This window comes from Pleurodeles waltl, chromosome 6, assembly GCF_031143425.1.
Source record: "Pleurodeles waltl isolate 20211129_DDA chromosome 6, aPleWal1.hap1.20221129, whole genome shotgun sequence".
Taxonomy (NCBI): domain Eukaryota; kingdom Metazoa; phylum Chordata; class Amphibia; order Caudata; family Salamandridae; genus Pleurodeles; species Pleurodeles waltl.
In genome coordinates this window covers 1,567,985,583-1,568,004,384 of record NC_090445.1, presented here as the reverse complement: position 1 = coordinate 1,568,004,384, position 18,802 = coordinate 1,567,985,583, and the positions used below count along the sequence as shown (strand labels likewise).

Sequence of the window (18,802 nt, the reverse complement as noted above, 5' to 3'; positions counted from 1 at the left end):
CCTCCATCTGGAATGTGGTTCAGCAGGCAGTGGCCACAGCAGGAAGCAGGCCTGGTGTGTGGTGGACACCAATGATGTTGGTACCTTACACCAGGTTTAGGCAACCCGATTAGTGAATTAAGACAGTGTCTAGGACGCAAGGGCTCTCTAGCGGTAGCTGAGCAGCCAAGATTTATTTAGGAGGCGTGCAAAGCACTTGCAATACCACAACAGTCACACAGTAGCTTATCACACTTGAAAGGAACCACACAGTGTTGCAAAAATAAAGGTACTTTATTATAGCAACACTGAACTAGATTACTTGTAGGCAGGTCCCCCCCAAACGGATGTAAGGACACACTATATGAATACACAGTAATAATTAGTAATTAGCATAGGAAACAACAAGCACTGGCAATAATTGTAGAAAATAGATAGATAGGGCCCTAGGAGAGGACCAAACCATATACTAAAATAATGGGATGCAAAGTGAAGTCCCCCCCACCCAAAACTAAGTAGTAGTTGGAAGGGAGGTGGGACAACTCAGGACCCCAATAGGTTAGTACCTCAGTGACCCCCAGTGACACGGAGAGCAGAGGTAAGTACCTGTTCTTCCCAAGGACTAACTAGAAGACTTAGAAAATGGATTGTATAAGAACAGGACCAGACCAGAGGAACCCAAAGGTAGATTCTGGAAGAAGACAACCAGCAAAAGAAGGGGACAGAGTCCAGTCCATGACAGCCACTACCCACCCTTCTATGGATGAATATCCGGGTCCACAGGGGAAGGAGAAGGTCAGCTGTCAAGCCCAGGAACTGCACAGGAGTCCTTGGAGTAGTGCAGATGATGTCCAACGTCTGTCGCCGGGTCGCAGATGGTCAGTGGTTACGATAACCACCAAGCCTTGGCAAATGCAAGAGGAGGCAAAAGAAGAGTTGCAACGCTGAAAAGGACCAGCAAGGTCCAGAGGACTCAACCCTCGGCATGTGGGGGAGGGGGTAAGAGGTCGGTACCTGACCCTCAGCAGTCTGGAGAGCCAACAGAAGCAATTGCAGCCCCTACAGGCAACCCACTGGCAACAGGCACAGTGAGTTGCAGTGAGGCCCAATCAGCAGCCCAGGAGAGGAGTCAAACGTCGCTGGAGCAGCAGACAAGAGACTGTCCGTGCAATGATGAAGTGCTGGGGGCCGGGCTACTCAGAGTCTGGAGATCCCTTGAGCAGGAGACAACAGGCCTTAGTTACTGCAAGAGCCACGGTACACAGGGGTACTGTCCTGTAAGGAGAGGCAAGGGCTCACTGTCTCCCAAAATGGACAGAGAGAGTTAGGACCAAGGGGGTCACTCCAGATCACCACCTGTGTTGCGGGATCCACGCTGTTTCAGGAGAGCAGATTCATGCAGCCGGACGTCGTTGCTGTAGGTGCCTACAGATGCAGGGTAGTGACTCCTTCACTCCAAGGGAGATTCCTTCTTGCTTCTTGGTGCAGCTGAAATTTTGCCGGCCCTAGAGGATGCACAACCCTGGAAATATTGCAGTTGTTGGAAGGAGCTGGGGAAACAATGATGCAAATGGAAGTTACAGTCTTGTCAGTTCTGGAAGCGTTCCGTTGCGGTTCCGGTGGCCAGGAGCAGAAGCAGACTACGCAGAGGACTCATGGTGAAGTCTTACACACTGAATCTGGGCACCCACCTGCAAGGGAGTCCCTAAATAGCCCTAACATACAAGTTACTTACCTTCAGCAATGATATATCTGGTAGAGACATATTCTAGTTGCAGATTCCTTACCTTAGAATTCTCCCTCAGGCGTCAAGACTGGATCCGGAGATTTTTTTCTTCGAGCAATACCCTTGCATGTCGGTAGGTGGCGTCTGTCGACTCTGCGAGCGTCGTTGGCATTGTAGCCGCTGAGTAGCACATGGAAGCCGCCTCAGCGCAGTGACATCAGTTTCTTTTCACACCTATCCACGCCAAAGCGCGGAGCCGTGAAGAACACTGAAAGTGGTGCACCAGAGATAGGGCCCTGAATGGGGAAGCCCTGTCCCTAGAAATCAGTTTGCAAGCGGGGAGGATGGGTGGGTCAGTAAAGAATTTGCAACTAGAATATGTCTCTACCAGATATATTGTTACAAAAGGTAAGTTACTTGTACATCTGATAGAGACTTCTAGTTGCAGTTTCCTTACCTTAGAATAGATACCCAAGCAATGCCATCCTCGGAGGTGGGCTGCGAACCATGATCATACTAGAAAGTCCTGCAGGCCCGAACAACAGAAGTAGCTGTCCCGGTTGACCGGACTGTCCAGGCAGTAATGTTTAGTAAATGTATGCAAGGATGCCCACGTAGCTGCCTGGCAGATATCCACAACAGCAACTCTGCGTGCTAACGCAGTGGAAGCAGCAGTTGCTATGGTGAAAAGAGCGAGCAAGCCCTTTGGGCGTTGCTTCTTTGCCAAAGCATAGCACATCTTGATGCAAAGAAGTACCATCAAAAGATGGTATGTTTTTGCACCGCCTTCCCTTTCTTCACACCCACATATCCAAAAAAGAGTTGATCCTCCACCCGCAAATCTATTGAGATAGAACGCCAACGCTCTTTTTAGATCCAGGCGGTGGAGTCTTCTCCTCATTAGAGGGATGTGGAGGTGTGTAAAAATAGGCAAGGTGATGGAATGGGCTACATGAAAAGGTGTAACAACTTTGGGAAGGAAGGAAGCCTTAGTGCGTAACACCACTTTGTCACGGTGCACAGACAAAAATGGGGGCTTAGAAGAAAGCCTGAAGCTCACTCACTCTGCAAGCAGAAGTGGTGGCAACAAGAAATACAGTTTTGAAAGTAAGGAGCCATAAAGCTCAATTGTGCATCAGCTCAAAGGGAGTACACATTATGTAAGTAAGTACAAGACTGAGGAGCCACTGAGCCATGATACACGGAGTGGGAGGAAACAAATGGGTGAGACCCTTAAGAAATCGACTAACAATAGGAGACTTAAAGAGTGAAGGCTGATCAGGCAACCTAAGAAAGGCTGAAATAGACTATAAATAACTTTTAAGGGTCCCTGAAGTAGAGCCCTGCTGGGTTAGAGACAATGGAAAAAAAGAACCTCAGAAAGAGGAGCAGAGAGGGGGTTAACAGATTTGTTGGTACACCATGCCACTAATTTATGCCAATAACAGACGTATACAATTTTGGTGGAGGGACGCCTGGCTGTCATGATAACAGACTTCAGGTGGAAGGAGGAGATTGGACGGGTTCGGGTGGAGAACCGTCCCCTCCTGCTGCGTCAGAAGATCCTCCCGAAGGGGCAGTTGAAGTGGAGGATCGGTGGCCATGCTCAATAGCTCTGGATACCATACTCTCCATGCCCAGACCAGAGCCACCAAGATGACTTGGGCCCGGTAATTCCTGATCTTCTTGAGAACTCTGGGCAGAAGTGGTTTAGGTGTAAAGACGGACGGAGTTCCACTCGAGACTAAAAGCGTCTCCGAGTGAGTGCCGCCTTGGAAACTCCAGCGAGCAAAACAGCTGACACTGCGCGTTCTCTGCGGAAGCAAACAGATCTAACGAAGGCACTCCCCACTGTTGAAAAAGACCTTGCACCACCTCAAGGCCACTGTTGTCGCAACCAATCTACCTAGAGAGTCGGTCATGTCCAGCCCACATCTGATAGTGAACTTTGCCTGGTCTCTCCCATCGGTGACAGGTTGAGAGACATAGCACAGGCCTTCTCCGGTATCTGGGGCAGAACTTGTGCGACAGTATCCCACAGAGACCTAGCGGTCCAAAGGGCATGCAGTGTTCACTGTCCGCAATGCAAAACTGGAGGAAGAACACATCTTCTTCCCAAATTGTTTCAGCCTTTTTGATTCCTTATCCGGAGGTGCGGAAGGGAATGTGCCTGAGGATGAGGATGCCTGGATGACAAGGCTCTCAGGCATGAGGTGTTGGGACAGGAATTTAGGGTTGTTCTGGGTGGGCCGATGGTGGCATACAGTAGTCCTATTCACAGGAGCCCTGTGTTGGAAAAGGATATTGTTGAGGGCTTCATTGAATGGAAGAGGCTTAGATGTGGAAGCCCCTGGTTGAAGCACCTCTGTCAGGAGATTAGACCTGACCTGAACAGTAGGTCAAGGCCGAGGACCTCAGACGCGCTACTGACCACTATGGAAAAAGTTGCTCCCTCCGCCGTAGCCACAGTAGGAGGAGACAGCATGCCAGCATCTGGAGAGGTATCCAGACCACTGGCCTCGGCCACCTCCTGTGCCCAGTCCAAGTTAGGGTTATCCTGGTATTCATAAGGGTCCAGGGACCCTTCCAATCCTTCCCCGAGTTTGAACCCATATGAATAAGGTTCAGAATCCAACCGGGGGACGAATAGGCCCCACCGAAGGAGGCGTCATCGGCAGACGCCGGGGTGACATCAATGGTGGGCATCACCGACGTCAGGGGCGCCGAAAATCGAACCAGCGCCGGGGAAGGTTTCAATGGTACGACCGGCGTCTGTGCGGATCCAGCGGGGACTTCGGTGGCCGGAGCTATCGGAGTGGAACCTGAAGGCCCCCCGACCAAACCCCTTTGGCTGGATGGCGCCGTAGCGGGGTCAGGCTGCCCGAAAATGAGACACAAGGCCTTATAAAACTCCTTTAATTGGGCAGGGGTCGTCCCGGCTCCTGGAAACTCAGGAAGGCACAGAGCGGACCCAGAAGCAGGCTCCGAAGACGGAGACCTCAAGCGTCGCCGCTCCTCCCACATCACATCAGCCGAGCGACGGGATGAAGTCGAAGGGTGACGAGATCTCTTCGACTTCTTCTTACCTTGACCCGAAGACTTCAAAGAGTGGGGATGGCTCCACGACCAGTCTCGAGACCTTCCCCTCGGGCAAGACCGGGACCTACACAGAGTCGAGTGCCGGGGCACCATAAGCTTGAGGCACTGCTCCCTCAAGGACTTTGGATGCATGGCCCGGCACTCGGAGCACGACTACGTCGTGGTCGCGCTCCAGGCACCACAAACTGCCCCGATGTGGATCCGTCACCAATATCATGCAGTGTCAGTCCTTGCACGGTTTGAAGCCGGTCTTCGGGGACATCCCTTGACACACCAAAAACTCACAAAAAGTTGACAAAAGAGTCAAAGTCGTCAAAAATTTACCAAAGGTAGCTTTCTCCAGATCAGCGCGTGGCGCGGAAAGAAAATAACTGACGTCACTGCGCTGAGGCGGTGCCTATGTACTACTTCCGATGTCATCATAGCGACTACGATGCCACCAACGCCCGCGGAGTCGAACGACTCCATTTACCGACTCGCAAGGATATTACTCAAAGAAAAAAATCTACGGATCCAGTCTGACACCTGGGGGAAAATTCTAAAGTAAGCAATCTGCAACTATAAGTCTCTACCAGATAGCGGATTTGGTCGCTTTGCACAGTAACCGCCTATCAGAGGGGTCACTGATTTCGTGGGCTGCCCACAAACCCTGGACGACTGGTAGGAGCAATACTGAGGGTCTTCTAAGGAACTCCCCATGTGCATGGAATCAATCAACCATTACTGGCAACAGTATTGTGGTATGATTCCGACATCATTGGACCACAGGTAGGCCAGTACCCTGGTAAAAAGGCTTCCCTGCACTTACAAGTCCATTGCATTGGAACTGAAGTTCGAAAGGGGCACCTCTGCTCATGCAGGGCATTGCTTTATTTTTCTAGCAATAGCTTAATTTGCAGTGCTGTTTTATTTCTCTCTTATTGTCCTTTCGCCTAGGAAAACATTGCATTCTTAGTGGGACATATAGTTCACTTTGTGCTTTCTCCAAGGCTACAGTAAGATAGGGTTGCCGACAAACGTGGTATGCTGTGTCTCCGGCATTTACAGAAAAACACACTCATACGTGGGGACAATTTCTGAGAATGTCAGCTGTTTTATTATAAAAACACCCCTTTGTCCAAGACACATTAGAGGGAGATTCCAGCCAGATGACCATGACTGTATGCTGATAGCTGTAGCAAAGCTTGCCAGAATTTGCTTAGACGACCGAGCCCTGATCCAGATGGGGACGGTGTCATACCTAGCGCAGGTGAGGGGTGTAGGAAGTTGGCTCTGTGTGTACTATCTCCAAGTGAGAGATAGTGTGCACAGAGTTCAAGGGTTCCCCTTAGAGGTAAGATAGCAGCAAAATTAGATAATTCTAATGCTCTATTCTGTGGTAGAGTGATCGAGCAGTAGGCTTATCAGAGGGTAGTGTTAAACATTTGTTGTACACACACAGGCAATGAATGAGGAACACACACTCAGTCTTAACTCCAGGTGAATAGTTTTTATATAGAAAAATATATTTTCTTAATTTATTTTAGAACCACAAGATTCAAGATTTGAAGTGAATACATAAAAATGCAAGGTACTCCACACAAGTAAGTAAGGAACTTTGAATCAGAGCAGTAACATACACAGTTTTAGTTAAAATGGCAATAAGCTATTTTAAAAGTGGACACAGTGCAAAAATCAACAGTTCCTGGGGGAGGTAAGTATTGGTTAGTTTCTCAGGTAAGTAAAGCACTTACAAGTTCAATTTCCTGGGCATAGGCAGCCCACCATTGGGGGTTCAAGGCAACCCCAAAGTCAATGCACCAGCAACACAGGGCCGGTCAGGTGCAGAGGTCAAAGGAGGGTCCAAAACACATAGGGGCCTATGGGGAACAGAGGTGCTCCGGTTCCAGTCTGCCAACAGGTAAGTACCTGCGTCTTCGGAGTGCAGACCAGGGGGGTTTTGTACAGCACTGAGGGGGGACACAAGCAGGCACACAAAACACACCCTCAGCGGCACAGGGGCCGCCGGGTGCAGTGTGCTTAGCAGGCGTCGTGTTTTCAATACGAATCAATGGAGGGACCCGGGAAGGCAGGGCACAGGGGGGGTCCTCTGGCCAGCCACTGACTAGGTTAGGCAGAGGGTTGCCTGATGGTCCCTCCTGCACTGGAGTTTGGTTCCTTCTGGTCCTGGGGGCTGCGGGTGCAGTGCTTGGTCCAGGAGTCAGGTTCTTTGTTCCAGGCAGTCGCGGTCAGGGGGAGCCTCTGGATCCTATCTGCAGGTGTCGCTGTGGAGGTGCAGGGGGGTCGTCTCAGGTTACTCACAAGGTCGCAGTCGCCCAGGAGTCCTCTCTGTAGTGTTGGTTCTCTGGAGCTCGAGCCAGGGGCATCGGGTGCAGGGAGTGAAGTCTCACGGTTCCGGCGGAAACAGTGAGTTCTTTAAAAGTTGCTTTGTTGCAAAAATGTTGCTGTTGGTGAACAGTGGTGCTGTTCTCAGGAGTTTCTTGCTCCTTCGGTTTCAGGGCAATCCTCTGAGGCTTCAGAGGTCGCTGGTCCCTGTCGGATGAGTCGCTGTGCAGGTTCTTTGAGTCTGTAGACAGGCCGGTAGGGCTGGGGCAAAAGCAGTCGTCTCTGCAGGGCTTTCGGGTCAGCAGTCGTCCTTCTTGTTGTAGGTTGCAGGAATCTGATTTCCTGGGTTCTGGGTCGCCCCTAAATACTAGATCTAGGGGTGTGTTTAGGTCAGGAGGGCAGTAGCCAATGGCTACTGTCCTGGAGGGTGGCTGCACCCTCTTTGTGCCTCCTCCCTGAGGGGAGGGGGGCACATCCCTAATCCTACTGGGGGAATCCTCCAATCTCAAGATGGAGGATTTCTAAAGGCAGGGGTCACCTCAGCTCAGGCACCTTACTGGCAGTCCTGACTGGTGGGTGACTCCTCCTTGTTTTTATAATTATCTCCTCCAGCCTTGCCACCAAAAGTGGGGGCAGTGGCCGGAGGGCATCTCTACTATCTGGGGTGCTGTAACAAAAGGCATGAGCCTTTGAAGCTCACCGCCAGATGTTACAGTTCCTGCAGGAGGAGGTGAGAAGCACCTCCACCCAGTACAGGCTTTCTTCCTGGCCACAGAGGGACAAAGGCTCATGTGGCCAGAAACTCCTCTGGTTGTGGCAGGCTGGCAGAAACTGGTCAGCTTAGCACTAGGAGTCGGACTGGTATTCAGGGGGCATCTCTAAGATGCCCTCTGGGTGCATTTTACAAAACGTTCCACACTGGCATCAGTGTGCATTTATTGTGCTGAGAAGTTTGATACCAAACTTCCCAGATTTCAGTGTAGCCATTATGGAACTGTGGAGTTCGTGTTTGACAAACTCCCAGACCATATACTCTTTATGGCTACCCTGCACTTACAATGTCTAAGGTTTTGCTTAGACACTGTAGGGGCATAGTGCTCATGCACATATGCCCTCACCTGTGGTATAGTGCGCCCTGCCTGAGGGCTGTAAGGCCTACTAGAGGGATGACTTACCTATGCCACAGGCAGTGTGAGGTGGGCATGGCACTCTGAGAGGACTTAGTCATTTTCTCCCCACCAGCACACACAAGCTGTGAGGCATTGTGCATTTGCTGAGTGAGGGCTCCCCAGGGTGGCATAAGACATGCTGCAGCCCTTAGAGACCTTCCCTGGCATCAGGGCCCTTGGTACCAGGGGTACCATTTACAAGGGACTTATCTGAGTGCTAGGGCTGTGCCAATTGTGGGAACAAAGGTACAGTTTAGGGAAAGAACACTGGTGCTGGGGCCTGGTTAGCAGGGTCCTAGCACACTTTCAATCATAACTGGCAGCAACAAAAGGCAAAAAGTCAGGGGGTAGCCATGCCAAGGAGGCATTTCCTTACAAGGGGTTAAAGAGCCACTCCCTTGTCTCGACAGCATGGTAGGACTGTTTCTGTGTTTTACATTTTTAGTCATATGCCTGCTCCTATTGTCTTTTATTATCCTCATTATTGCTATAAACCTGCTTTTATCCAAGATGTAGATATTTAAATAGATGCTTATTTAAATATATTCTGCCTCCGTTGTCTTTGCCTGAGTGAGATCTTGGTAACTGAGAGAACAGGATGCAATCTGATGTACCACGATTCCCTGGGGAGTCTATCTTACCATGAGCTTGGTTGCCACAATCATCTCGGTCAGAGATGGGGCACTGCTACTTAGCCGGAAACCCCAAATAGGCCGACAGTTATCACCTGGTGTGGAATTGTACTCAGTACCCACAACCCAGGTGATCCTACCACCCAAATCCAGTAGCCTCATTACCCTAATGAGAACCTATGCGACACTGCCTTTTGGGCCTACCACAGGGGTGACTTACAGTGACGTGGTGTAGTGACCTGTGGTCAAAGGGTGCATGCACCTTTTAACGCAGGCTGCAATGGCAGGGCTGCAGACACATTTTGCATGAGCTCCTATGAGTGGCATAATGTATGCTGCAGCTCATGGGGGACCCCTGGTGTCCCAATGCCCTGGGTACGTAAGTACCATACACTAGGGACTTATAAGGGGACACCAGTATGTCAATTGTAGAGTGCACAAAGGTCCATGGTAAGGAGGGAGAAAGCACAATCACTGGGGTACTGGTTAGCAGGATCCCAGTGAAGACAGTCTAAGCACACTGATAGCAGGCAAAAAGTGGGGGTAACCATGTCAAAAGAGGGTACTTTCCTACAGCCCCCCCTGAAGCAGAAACCACTACAGTATGCAGAATTCTGTGTCAAACCCATCCAGCGGAGGTAAGACTCCCAGGGGCTCACTCCTCCGCTACCTCCATGCCATGCATCCCAACCTGCACGATCTCCTAAACGGAAGAGAGATCCCAACCCGGGGGTTGATCTGGATGCGTTTGTTAGGCTACAACAGGTTTTTATGGCTCGGGACCAATCACAAGTGACGAACCCCTCAACCACTCCCTGTTACCCCCCTCCAGACACCGACTCCTAAGTCTGGCTCAGACAGAGACCAGGATGAAAGGTCACACCCATGGCACCACTCCTCACAAATTCCTGATGCCCCCTCAGAGCAACGTTCCTCAGGGGATGGCTAATCTGCTCAAACGAGAGCTACTGATCCATTCACGTTTGGGCGAATGGACTTTTGCTGACAAGTTTGCCACATATGTCGCGGGAAGCTCCGCAAGCTGCTCGACAAGGAAGTCCGTAATCGACTGCGCACTGAATGCTCTAGTCCGTCTTTAAGTGATAAAGTGGAACTGACCCCAATAAACAGATGAGAGCATGGCAACTTTCTTAGGAAAGTTTATGCGTGATCCCAAAAAAGGGATAGACAGTTCCTGGTGCACCTTCTGGGACAAACTGTTGGATGTCTCAGGTCCCCTAACATGCATCCTAGACATGGCTGAGGATGGAAGGGCATCAGGCCTAGAGGGCTATTATGTTTTTGGGGAGCGCTAATTGTGCCATTTCGACAGAAAGACACTGTTTGCTCCTCATCAAGATATACCATAAACTGGGGAACCTTGCCACATCAGAGGCGGCTCCCATCACTCAAGGTGGATTGTTCGGCGATCCCTTTGTTTAAGAACTCAGCAAGTTCATCCAGACGTGGACATGGCACAGGCATCGATCAAACGGATTTTTACGCTCTGGGTTTTCACTGGCGCTACAGAGGCAGGGGGCCTTAAACCAGCTGCTCTCATCCTCCAGCAAGGGTCACGGCCAGAAGCGTGGGTAATACCAGGACGCTTCAAGGTTTGGCACCTTCTACCCCACCAGAACATCCCCAAGTACAGGGGTGCAGGAGGTGGCCACGGAGGCGGGGGCTCCTACAGCTCCTCCCAAGGTAAGGGTCCAATCTTTTCCTCTACACACTGGGGGGAATGCTCTGGCACTTTCTTCCCAACTGGGCAGCTCTCACCTCCAATGCCTGGGTGCTATAAACCATTCAGGATTTCCATATAGAGTTTTTAGGCTCGCCTTTTCTGTCAAGGGTCTGCTGGTCTGGTTGGACAACTCTGACCTTGACCACCCAGGTCATTAAGCCAGCAGCTGCCTATCATGGCATCATCAGGATATCTGCACTTTCTGCCTCCCTCATCTAAAACAAAATTGAGGTCCAGGCACTTATTCTCTGTTGCCTGGACTATGGTAACTCTTTGTCCCTTGGAGCTCCAAAGGCAGTAATAAGGAAATTAGAGGTAGTGAAGAACTCTGCTGCTAGAATTCTCTATAACATCCCCAGTCAGGAGTCTGTCCAGCAAGCTCTAACTTCTCTGCACTGGCTACCTGTGTTTCAGAGGATTACATTTAAAGCCCTCTGTATAGCCCAAATGGCTCTCCATGACAAAGGTTCTGTGATCTCCAGACAACTGATTGTTCCCTATACCTCTGGAAGAAATCTCAGATCGACTAACGCCTGCCTGGCTAGGGTACCTACCATTAAAAAGGCCGGAAGTGGTGGTTGCTTCTTCAAGTTCAATGCTTCCAAACTCTGGAATGCCTTACCCTCCCTCCCCCTACAGTCAACTAAGGAGGAGCTTCCTTTTCGTAAACTGCTAAAAACCTGGCTCTTCGACGGTTGATTACCTTAGTGGTTACGGCCCTGCTTGCGTCTCACTGAACAGCGCTGGGACGCTTACGGGTAGCTATGCACTCTACAAGTGCCAATAGAATAGAATGCATCATCAGTTTTTAATGTAATCAAGTCTTTCGACTGTGCTCAAATGCATCTGAAACGTTTCTTCTAACCAGAAAGAACGGATTCAATCCTTTTATAATGGCAAAGGACTCACAAGAGCAGAACACTGACTGCTTCTGGTTTGCTTAAATAAATGACCTCAGATTTGACACATATCTTCAAAGGAGCCTGAGCAGTGACAATCTACGTACTTTTCGTGGGTGTCCAGAAATGAGTAAACTCTGTGCTGTTCTTTTCCAAGGTACCAGTGCCACACAGGTACAGCTCTAGAAGTGCAATACCTTTAGACGCAGCACATAATTTCATCACAATAAAAACAGCTCCTAATCGGTGGGATCATACAAAGGTAAGGTGCCCATTAGGAGTACCACAGAATGCAAAAAGAGCTCTAAAACAATGTGACGATGAAACCCACATTGAACAGACAACAGATTTCAGAACCCTTTGTGGTTAAAACCGAACTATGTGAGATGGGATGAGCGCATAATCTGTATTGTGTCGACTTTTACGATAATGAAGGTCCACAAAAACTGTAGAACTCAAAGTGGGATTGAATGGACATTAACCTCAGGGCAGAGAGCAAAGTTAAGTGTGATTCCCGCTTACTGATTGGCGGAATTCAGACTACACCTACTGACAAAGTCAAAATCTTGGACATTTATTTTGACTTTAGAATAACTAGCAACAGCCACGTTAATGTAACCCCTTTTATGCCAACTGCCATTTCTAACTCCTCAGAAGAGCTTGGGTGTTTATTTAGTGCCTGGCAGACAAGGTCCTTTGCCACAAACACGGGGAAGTACCCTGTCTGCCAAAGTGTTGGGTCGCCCCTCTCTACAGTCAGATAAACTGTCATGTTTCTGCCATCGTTGCCTGCTGTTTCAGCTGTGGAAAACCTCTGGCAAACAATTTTACAGACACCAGGCCATCCGTCAACATTCCTCAGACCTTCTCCCTTATTTAAGGCAAACTTTCTGATGTGTTTTCTTTCCTGTTTGCGACCAGCAGGGACACCAGACTGCCTCAAACAGAAAAAAACTATTGAAATGACCCCAAAGCCTAGAACAAAACTCCCAGGTGAGGTCCATTCATTATATTTTTTCAAAAACTTCTGAGTTTTAGTAGTTTTTTTTTTTTTGTTTTAACTTTGTTGAGCAGCATCATAAAATAAGGCACCTGTTCAACAAAGTTACCATGCCTTCAGAGGACAAGCTGTATCAGCAGCTCCTCTGAGGGCATAGAGATCTCAACCAAGCAGGTGAAGGTTTCTTAATATGGCGGGACGACTGCTGCCACCACCACCATACCCTACATAACCCCTTTGTTGCTTTCTGGAATTACAAGGCAGGGTCATATTGCATACCTTTCTTGTGAGAAGATGAGGTTAACCATTACTCCTAGGACAGAGGCTCTTCTGTTAAGGTGAGAGTAATTATAGACCCCTGACAAGATTCTGAAGCATATTCAGGTGGGTAGCACACTGATCTGTGGGGCCCACTGTTACTGATAAAGTAACCTTACGGGTCCTGCTGTTCCCATTCTTTATAATCATTCAATTAAACAGTATTTGTAGAGCGAGACTTGGCACCTGTGAGGGTATCCAGGGGCTGAGCAGTTCTCATACCTGTTATTGTAGTACTATGCAGTTTCTATATGTAATCTCACTTTGCGCTCAAGCCAATGGAATATTCCACACTATCAGTAATAGCGCCACACATAATATCCCAGTTGTCATTCTGTTAGTGGTCTCGTTATGACACCATTTGTTTATAGCGTTTCACTGCTTTGTGGGATAGATTCTGTTCTATGGAACAACAAAAAGGGTAATTTAGTCTATTGACTTCAGGCATTTCAAAAATATGATATAGATATGTGTGAAAGCAGCAACAGCTGATAGGACGACGCAATCATGCTTAACTTTTAGTTCATGTATATTCCAGAAGGAAATCAGTTACAACTAAATTGCAAGGACCACGCAGGATGTAAGATGTATATAGGATTTATAAAACCTTGGAATTACCATGGACTCCAAGTTAACAATGACTGCCCAAGTGGACAATTTAGCACGAACAAGCTTCATCCCCTTGAAGACTCTGCGACGCATCTTCCCCCCACCTCGGATTTCCACACAAGGTGCAGGGTACTATCTCTCATGTATTATCCAAGCTGGATTATGCCAATGGCCTCTACCCTGGATCATCTCTATCTAATATGAAAAAACTACAACATATTCAGAACTCCGCTGCCAGGCTACTATTACATGTAAAGCCACAAACCCACATCTCACCTGCCTTGAGAGCACTACACTGGTTACCCATTGCCAGGAGATCCACCATCAAGCTGCTTTGTATCACCCACAAAGCTATACATGGAACATGATCACTTTTTATCAGTAACAAAATAACTAAATACATTTGACAAAGAAACCTCCGCTCAAGATTGGCACCCCGCCTTAGAACACCACCATACAAGAAAGACTATAGGTGGTACATCCTTCTCTGTTCAAACAACCAAACTATGGAATTCATTACCCCCAAAAATAAGATTCTGGATAACTATCTTGTCTTCAGAAAACTACTCAAGAGTTGGCTCTCTCCTTCATAACCACCATATCCAAAAAGCAACGGACTGCACATGCCTGTGTTGATAAATATTTTTAATCTGAATATTTGTATATTCAAGATATGTATAGTTCTTTAGGAAATATGTATCGCTACTATGTCATAATAATAAATTACACAAATGCTCTTTAAACCTCTTTAACAAATGTATATTTACTCACGATTAAATATATATACGTATGTGAATATATATGTGTGTGTATAAATAACAATAAATACAATCCATAAATAAAATTCAAATTCTAAGAAAATGAAAGTAAAAAAATACTAATAATGAATAATGAAAAATTAAATATTTTTAAAAAGTGTATATATATAAATAAATAACATTATAAATAAATGAAAATAATATAAATTTACTTTTGTAAGCTTTACTTTGTCTACCCATCACCATATGACATGTCTCTATCAATCTATCCTCCCATCCCCACTCTAGCTCACCCAAACCTCACTTTACTACCATGATCTCCCAAACAACTCTACTACATTCTCCCTCATGTGTCTCACTTTTGACTCATCCAAAACCCCTCCTGCTACTATGATCCACCTAACACTTTCCACAAACTCTTCCCTCCTCCCCTTTACTCATCCCAAGCCCCATCCTATTACTATAAACTCACAATTAACACTTCTGGATTCTTCCCTCCTCTCCCTCCATTACTCTAGTCAATCCAACTAATTAACTCAAATATCCTCTGCTCAAATTAATTCATAAAAATACTAAAACTGAACTCATATTTCCCTATACTAATCCACCACTAATTCCTCTTGTGTTCCGGAGTAGCATGCTACTCACTGAAAAGTGCTTTGACGCCTCGTCAGGTGTAGTAAGTGCTACATAAATACTATTATAATACAATTACAATATTGTTGAATTTTATCCATATGTTTGCACAATGCCCTTTTAATTGCCACCACTGAAAAATCCTAAGAAACCAGACAGTTCAAAACGTAACAGCCCAAGAACCAATGGATACCCTAAAAAGGAGAGACATCATTCCGACTTTGGGGAAAAATAGACTGGCTGCATATAGAGGCCAGGGTTAAGCTCAACTCTTACCTGAAGGCATACAATGTATGCATGGTATGGCATTGAGATATCAGAAATAATTCAAGTCTACTGCCCAGAAAGACAACACAGAGCTTGTGGCAAAACCTGGTCACTCCGAGACAAATAGGCTAAGGCTGATCTAAAAGCGAAAAGCCTATCTGAATGCTACAGGGGGTCGTCTGCTGCTCAAGCTCGTCAGCTGTGCAACGACCAGTCTGATTAGCTGAGGCTTAACAATAAGTTTCTTCCTTTTAAAGAGGGAATCGAAACCATCCTTTTACAAGCGTAGATCATAAACACTGCCACCACTTTGTCCACAAAAGACTTGATATTTAGGGGTTTCAGCACTCTGTATAAGTGTTTAAATAAATGAATAGGGATAACTCCGTAAGACTAACATGGTAAGAAAACGACATTCGATTTTAACCCCAGAGCCAAATCTGGTACCTAAAAAGAAATCACTTACCGGCACACAAACGGGGAAGACGAGCACTTTTGGGGCGAGCGTGACGTAGGTGCCATAACTGGAGTGTGGGATGTGTGGCCTCACAATTGTACAGTTTTGGTAATTTCCATGGCTCTTCATGCTCTGCACAGTTTTAATCAAAGTAGCCTTCTTTCCAACACCTGTGTGCGTTCTACTTTTGCTTCCATTTCCTATTAAGATTAGAGAAAGTCAAAAGTGAAATTGAATGTTTTACAATGTGGCTTTTAGACTGATCTGTTATCAGAGATTACATTTTATCAAGGAAAATGTCTAATTAATGCATTGCGGTATCCAGCTTATCAAAGTAACTGAAAGAGTAAGTGGTTCCCAAGGAGAAAAAATAAACATTATAAACAACCATATCAAAGTAATGCCTGGTGTGGGAAAAATACATAGTGCACACCACGGTAATCTTCACTGTGCCCTAAAACTTTAACTGCGGGGTTTAAACTGAGCCAAGGCACGCACTGAAAATCAGGGTATGTCGATTTTCAAAGCAGAATCTCTAAATACCAACCTATGTAACTGCATGCAAAACCCCACAATGAGGTCGTAATCGGACTATAACAATCATGACTAAAGCAATGTTCAAAATGTACTGGCCATATGCACTACCTGGCCTCTTTTCCCCACGTGGCCCTCGGCATACCGTCTTCTAGCCATTAGTGGGCGTGGTTTTCTCCACTTCATTCCTTTTCTCTGATATCATATCACAAGACTCCCAATCAGTGCACCTCTCCTCTTATCCCACAGGGAGATGGTGAACCAGAGGAGTGGCAAGTGAGAGAAGTGCAGTTCTCGAAGTGCGTATCACATTTCAGGCATATATTAAGTAGGCTTCAAGTGAGATTTTCGTATGTCTGTTTTAACCTACCACTTAGATTCTTGCACCATACCAATAAACTCGACCTAATTTGGAGGGTGTCACCTTTCTAGGAACTTCAACAAGCCATATTCTGCTAATAAACTACAATTGGGTCAACCAGCCTGCTAACCACCCTCACTTTCCCCAATTAATGTAATCAAGTCCAATAGTTGGGTCTACCCATACGTCTGACATGACTATTTCAAGACTCATCAGGTTGAGACCAAGGGGTCAACTCACAGTGCTAAAACAAACCGGGACGGAAAATCCCAAAATTTAAAGGGAAATAATCAATGTAAACAAATTATGCAGGAATAAGCATTCATGTGGAGTTAAGCCCTGGCAAAGATGAGTATTTACAGTCACTTCATCCTACAGGAGTCCTAAACAAAAAGTTCAGTGAAAAGAGTGACATGAGCGAACCAGTACTTGGTTGAACAAGCTTGCCCCCTTTTTATAATGCTCCTTTAACAAATATGTTTCGAAAAATAAAGAATAATTAGACTATTATTTTCATGGCAGCAGTGCCCTTGATGTTTTGGAACCTATAAAGGTAGTTTTGTCAGAAACTTTCTCCATTCGCGTCAAGCAGGAGGTGAGCCCCAACCTGGATCTAGAAGATTACGTTTTTTTGCCATCATTTACTAAGTAGTAGGGACTATGTCTAAGTGGAAGACTGAACACAAGTAAAGTTTCTTCTAGCCATACCGGTAAAAGGAATGTACCCAAGAACATACTTGCCAAAAAATATTTCAATTAAAATGTATGCACAGTTTTAACAAAAATTCACAGACTGTCTTAAAATTACATTTCATTCCATATAACTGATGACAAAGTATTGGAGGAAACTTTTCTGTTAAAACAAATCACCCACCTCCTAAAACACAATTTTTGAGGTCATCTTGCGAGGTAAAGTGGAAAAGTGACTGTTGGGATTACATTCCATAGTTGAAGAAAAATATCAAGGCTAAACTTGTCATTTTGAGATTGGGCTCGAGTTTGGGGGGTTTACGACAGCCCACCAGTGTGACTGAAGCCCTTTCCTCCGCTCGCCAAGCAGAGGGGCCTGCCCATCCAATCCAAAGATCCTACCACCTCGGTGAGGATCATTTTGATTAAAGTCCCAACCTAGATAGAGTAGATTCATCAAAATTCTAATGGTGGGCAGTTTGCATTTTTTCCTGTGCCAAAGAAGGTTTTTTTTTCTGGTGCCATTTATTATTTTTGCTTCCAGGGCCTAGGTTGGAAAAATAAACATGGGAACACCGTCCTAAACAGGGCTGATGGCTATCTGATGCTCATGCACTGACCTGTCAGCTTGGTGTCACATGGGCTCCGAGCTTACGGGCTTTGGACTGCAGAGAAACCTGATGATCCACTATTAAACAACCACACATTCCCCATCTCGAAATGAGGCAGAGGAACCATCGATTTCGTGTGGTCTGTTAAGTCAAACCTTAAATAACGACCCGAAGCAAATGAGAAAATACTGGCTGAGGGTGAAAAACGAAACCATTACATTTCTAGCAAACAAATGGATTAAGGGTCACAAAGCAAGATGAATAAGGTCAGAAGTTCACAGATGTGAGAAAGAGAAAATTGTGAATACCCCAAAATACTCCCACATAATAGTAAATGTTCTGTAAAACACCCCATAGTCGGCCCTTCATTTTTCATTAGATGAACTCCGTTGTATATCCAAAATCTTGCAAATGTTAGGTGCCACTGTACACATTTACACCAAAAGTAGGGTAATGTTCAATGGTCCAGAGGAAGGACGTGCCATTTTTAATCAGTCATTGGCTGAATATTTACTCCCAAAACCATAAAATGTGTTTAGCCTTTAGCTGGCAATATAAAGGCAAGGCTTATAACTACAAGGTTTGAGCCATTAAGTCTGATATTGTTAAAGAAACACAGGTCAAATCAATCTTTTGACTCCTGTGTGACAGAGGTCACAGACAGAACAATGAAATGCTGGTTAGGCGGAGAAGAGACACAGAATAGTGTATTCTGTTTGAGGGGAGACCGACTCCTTAAACTTTCCATCTATTACAGACATTCATTGTTCTGTCACCACAATCCTTTGGCTTTAGCAGTCACTATAGGGATGGAATGATCATATTATTCCTGCAATGACTATTGTTTCTTAGTCATACGCTCATGGGCATCCTTGCGTAATGATGGCTAGGGTTGCAGGAGATGTGTAAAGAGAGTTGATTAACCTGGTCTTCAATGCTGCATCAAAACAAAAGCAGGGAAGGGTAAGGATACAGTTGTGATGCAGCC

At 46.4% G+C, this 18,802-nt stretch overlaps 1 protein-coding gene across 4 annotated transcripts in view; it reads right to left on the bottom strand.

Moving 5' to 3' along the window:
• Positions 1-18,802, bottom strand: part of RGS3 (regulator of G protein signaling 3) — an 805,262-nt gene that overhangs the window by 298,685 nt on the left and 487,775 nt on the right. For all 4 annotated transcript variants that reach the window (XM_069241285.1, XM_069241286.1, XM_069241284.1 and 1 more), the window contains one exon: positions 15,628-15,818. In XM_069241285.1, coding sequence (XP_069097386.1) covers positions 15,628-15,818 — 191 coding nt within the window. The remainder of the gene's footprint in view (positions 1-15,627; positions 15,819-18,802) is intronic.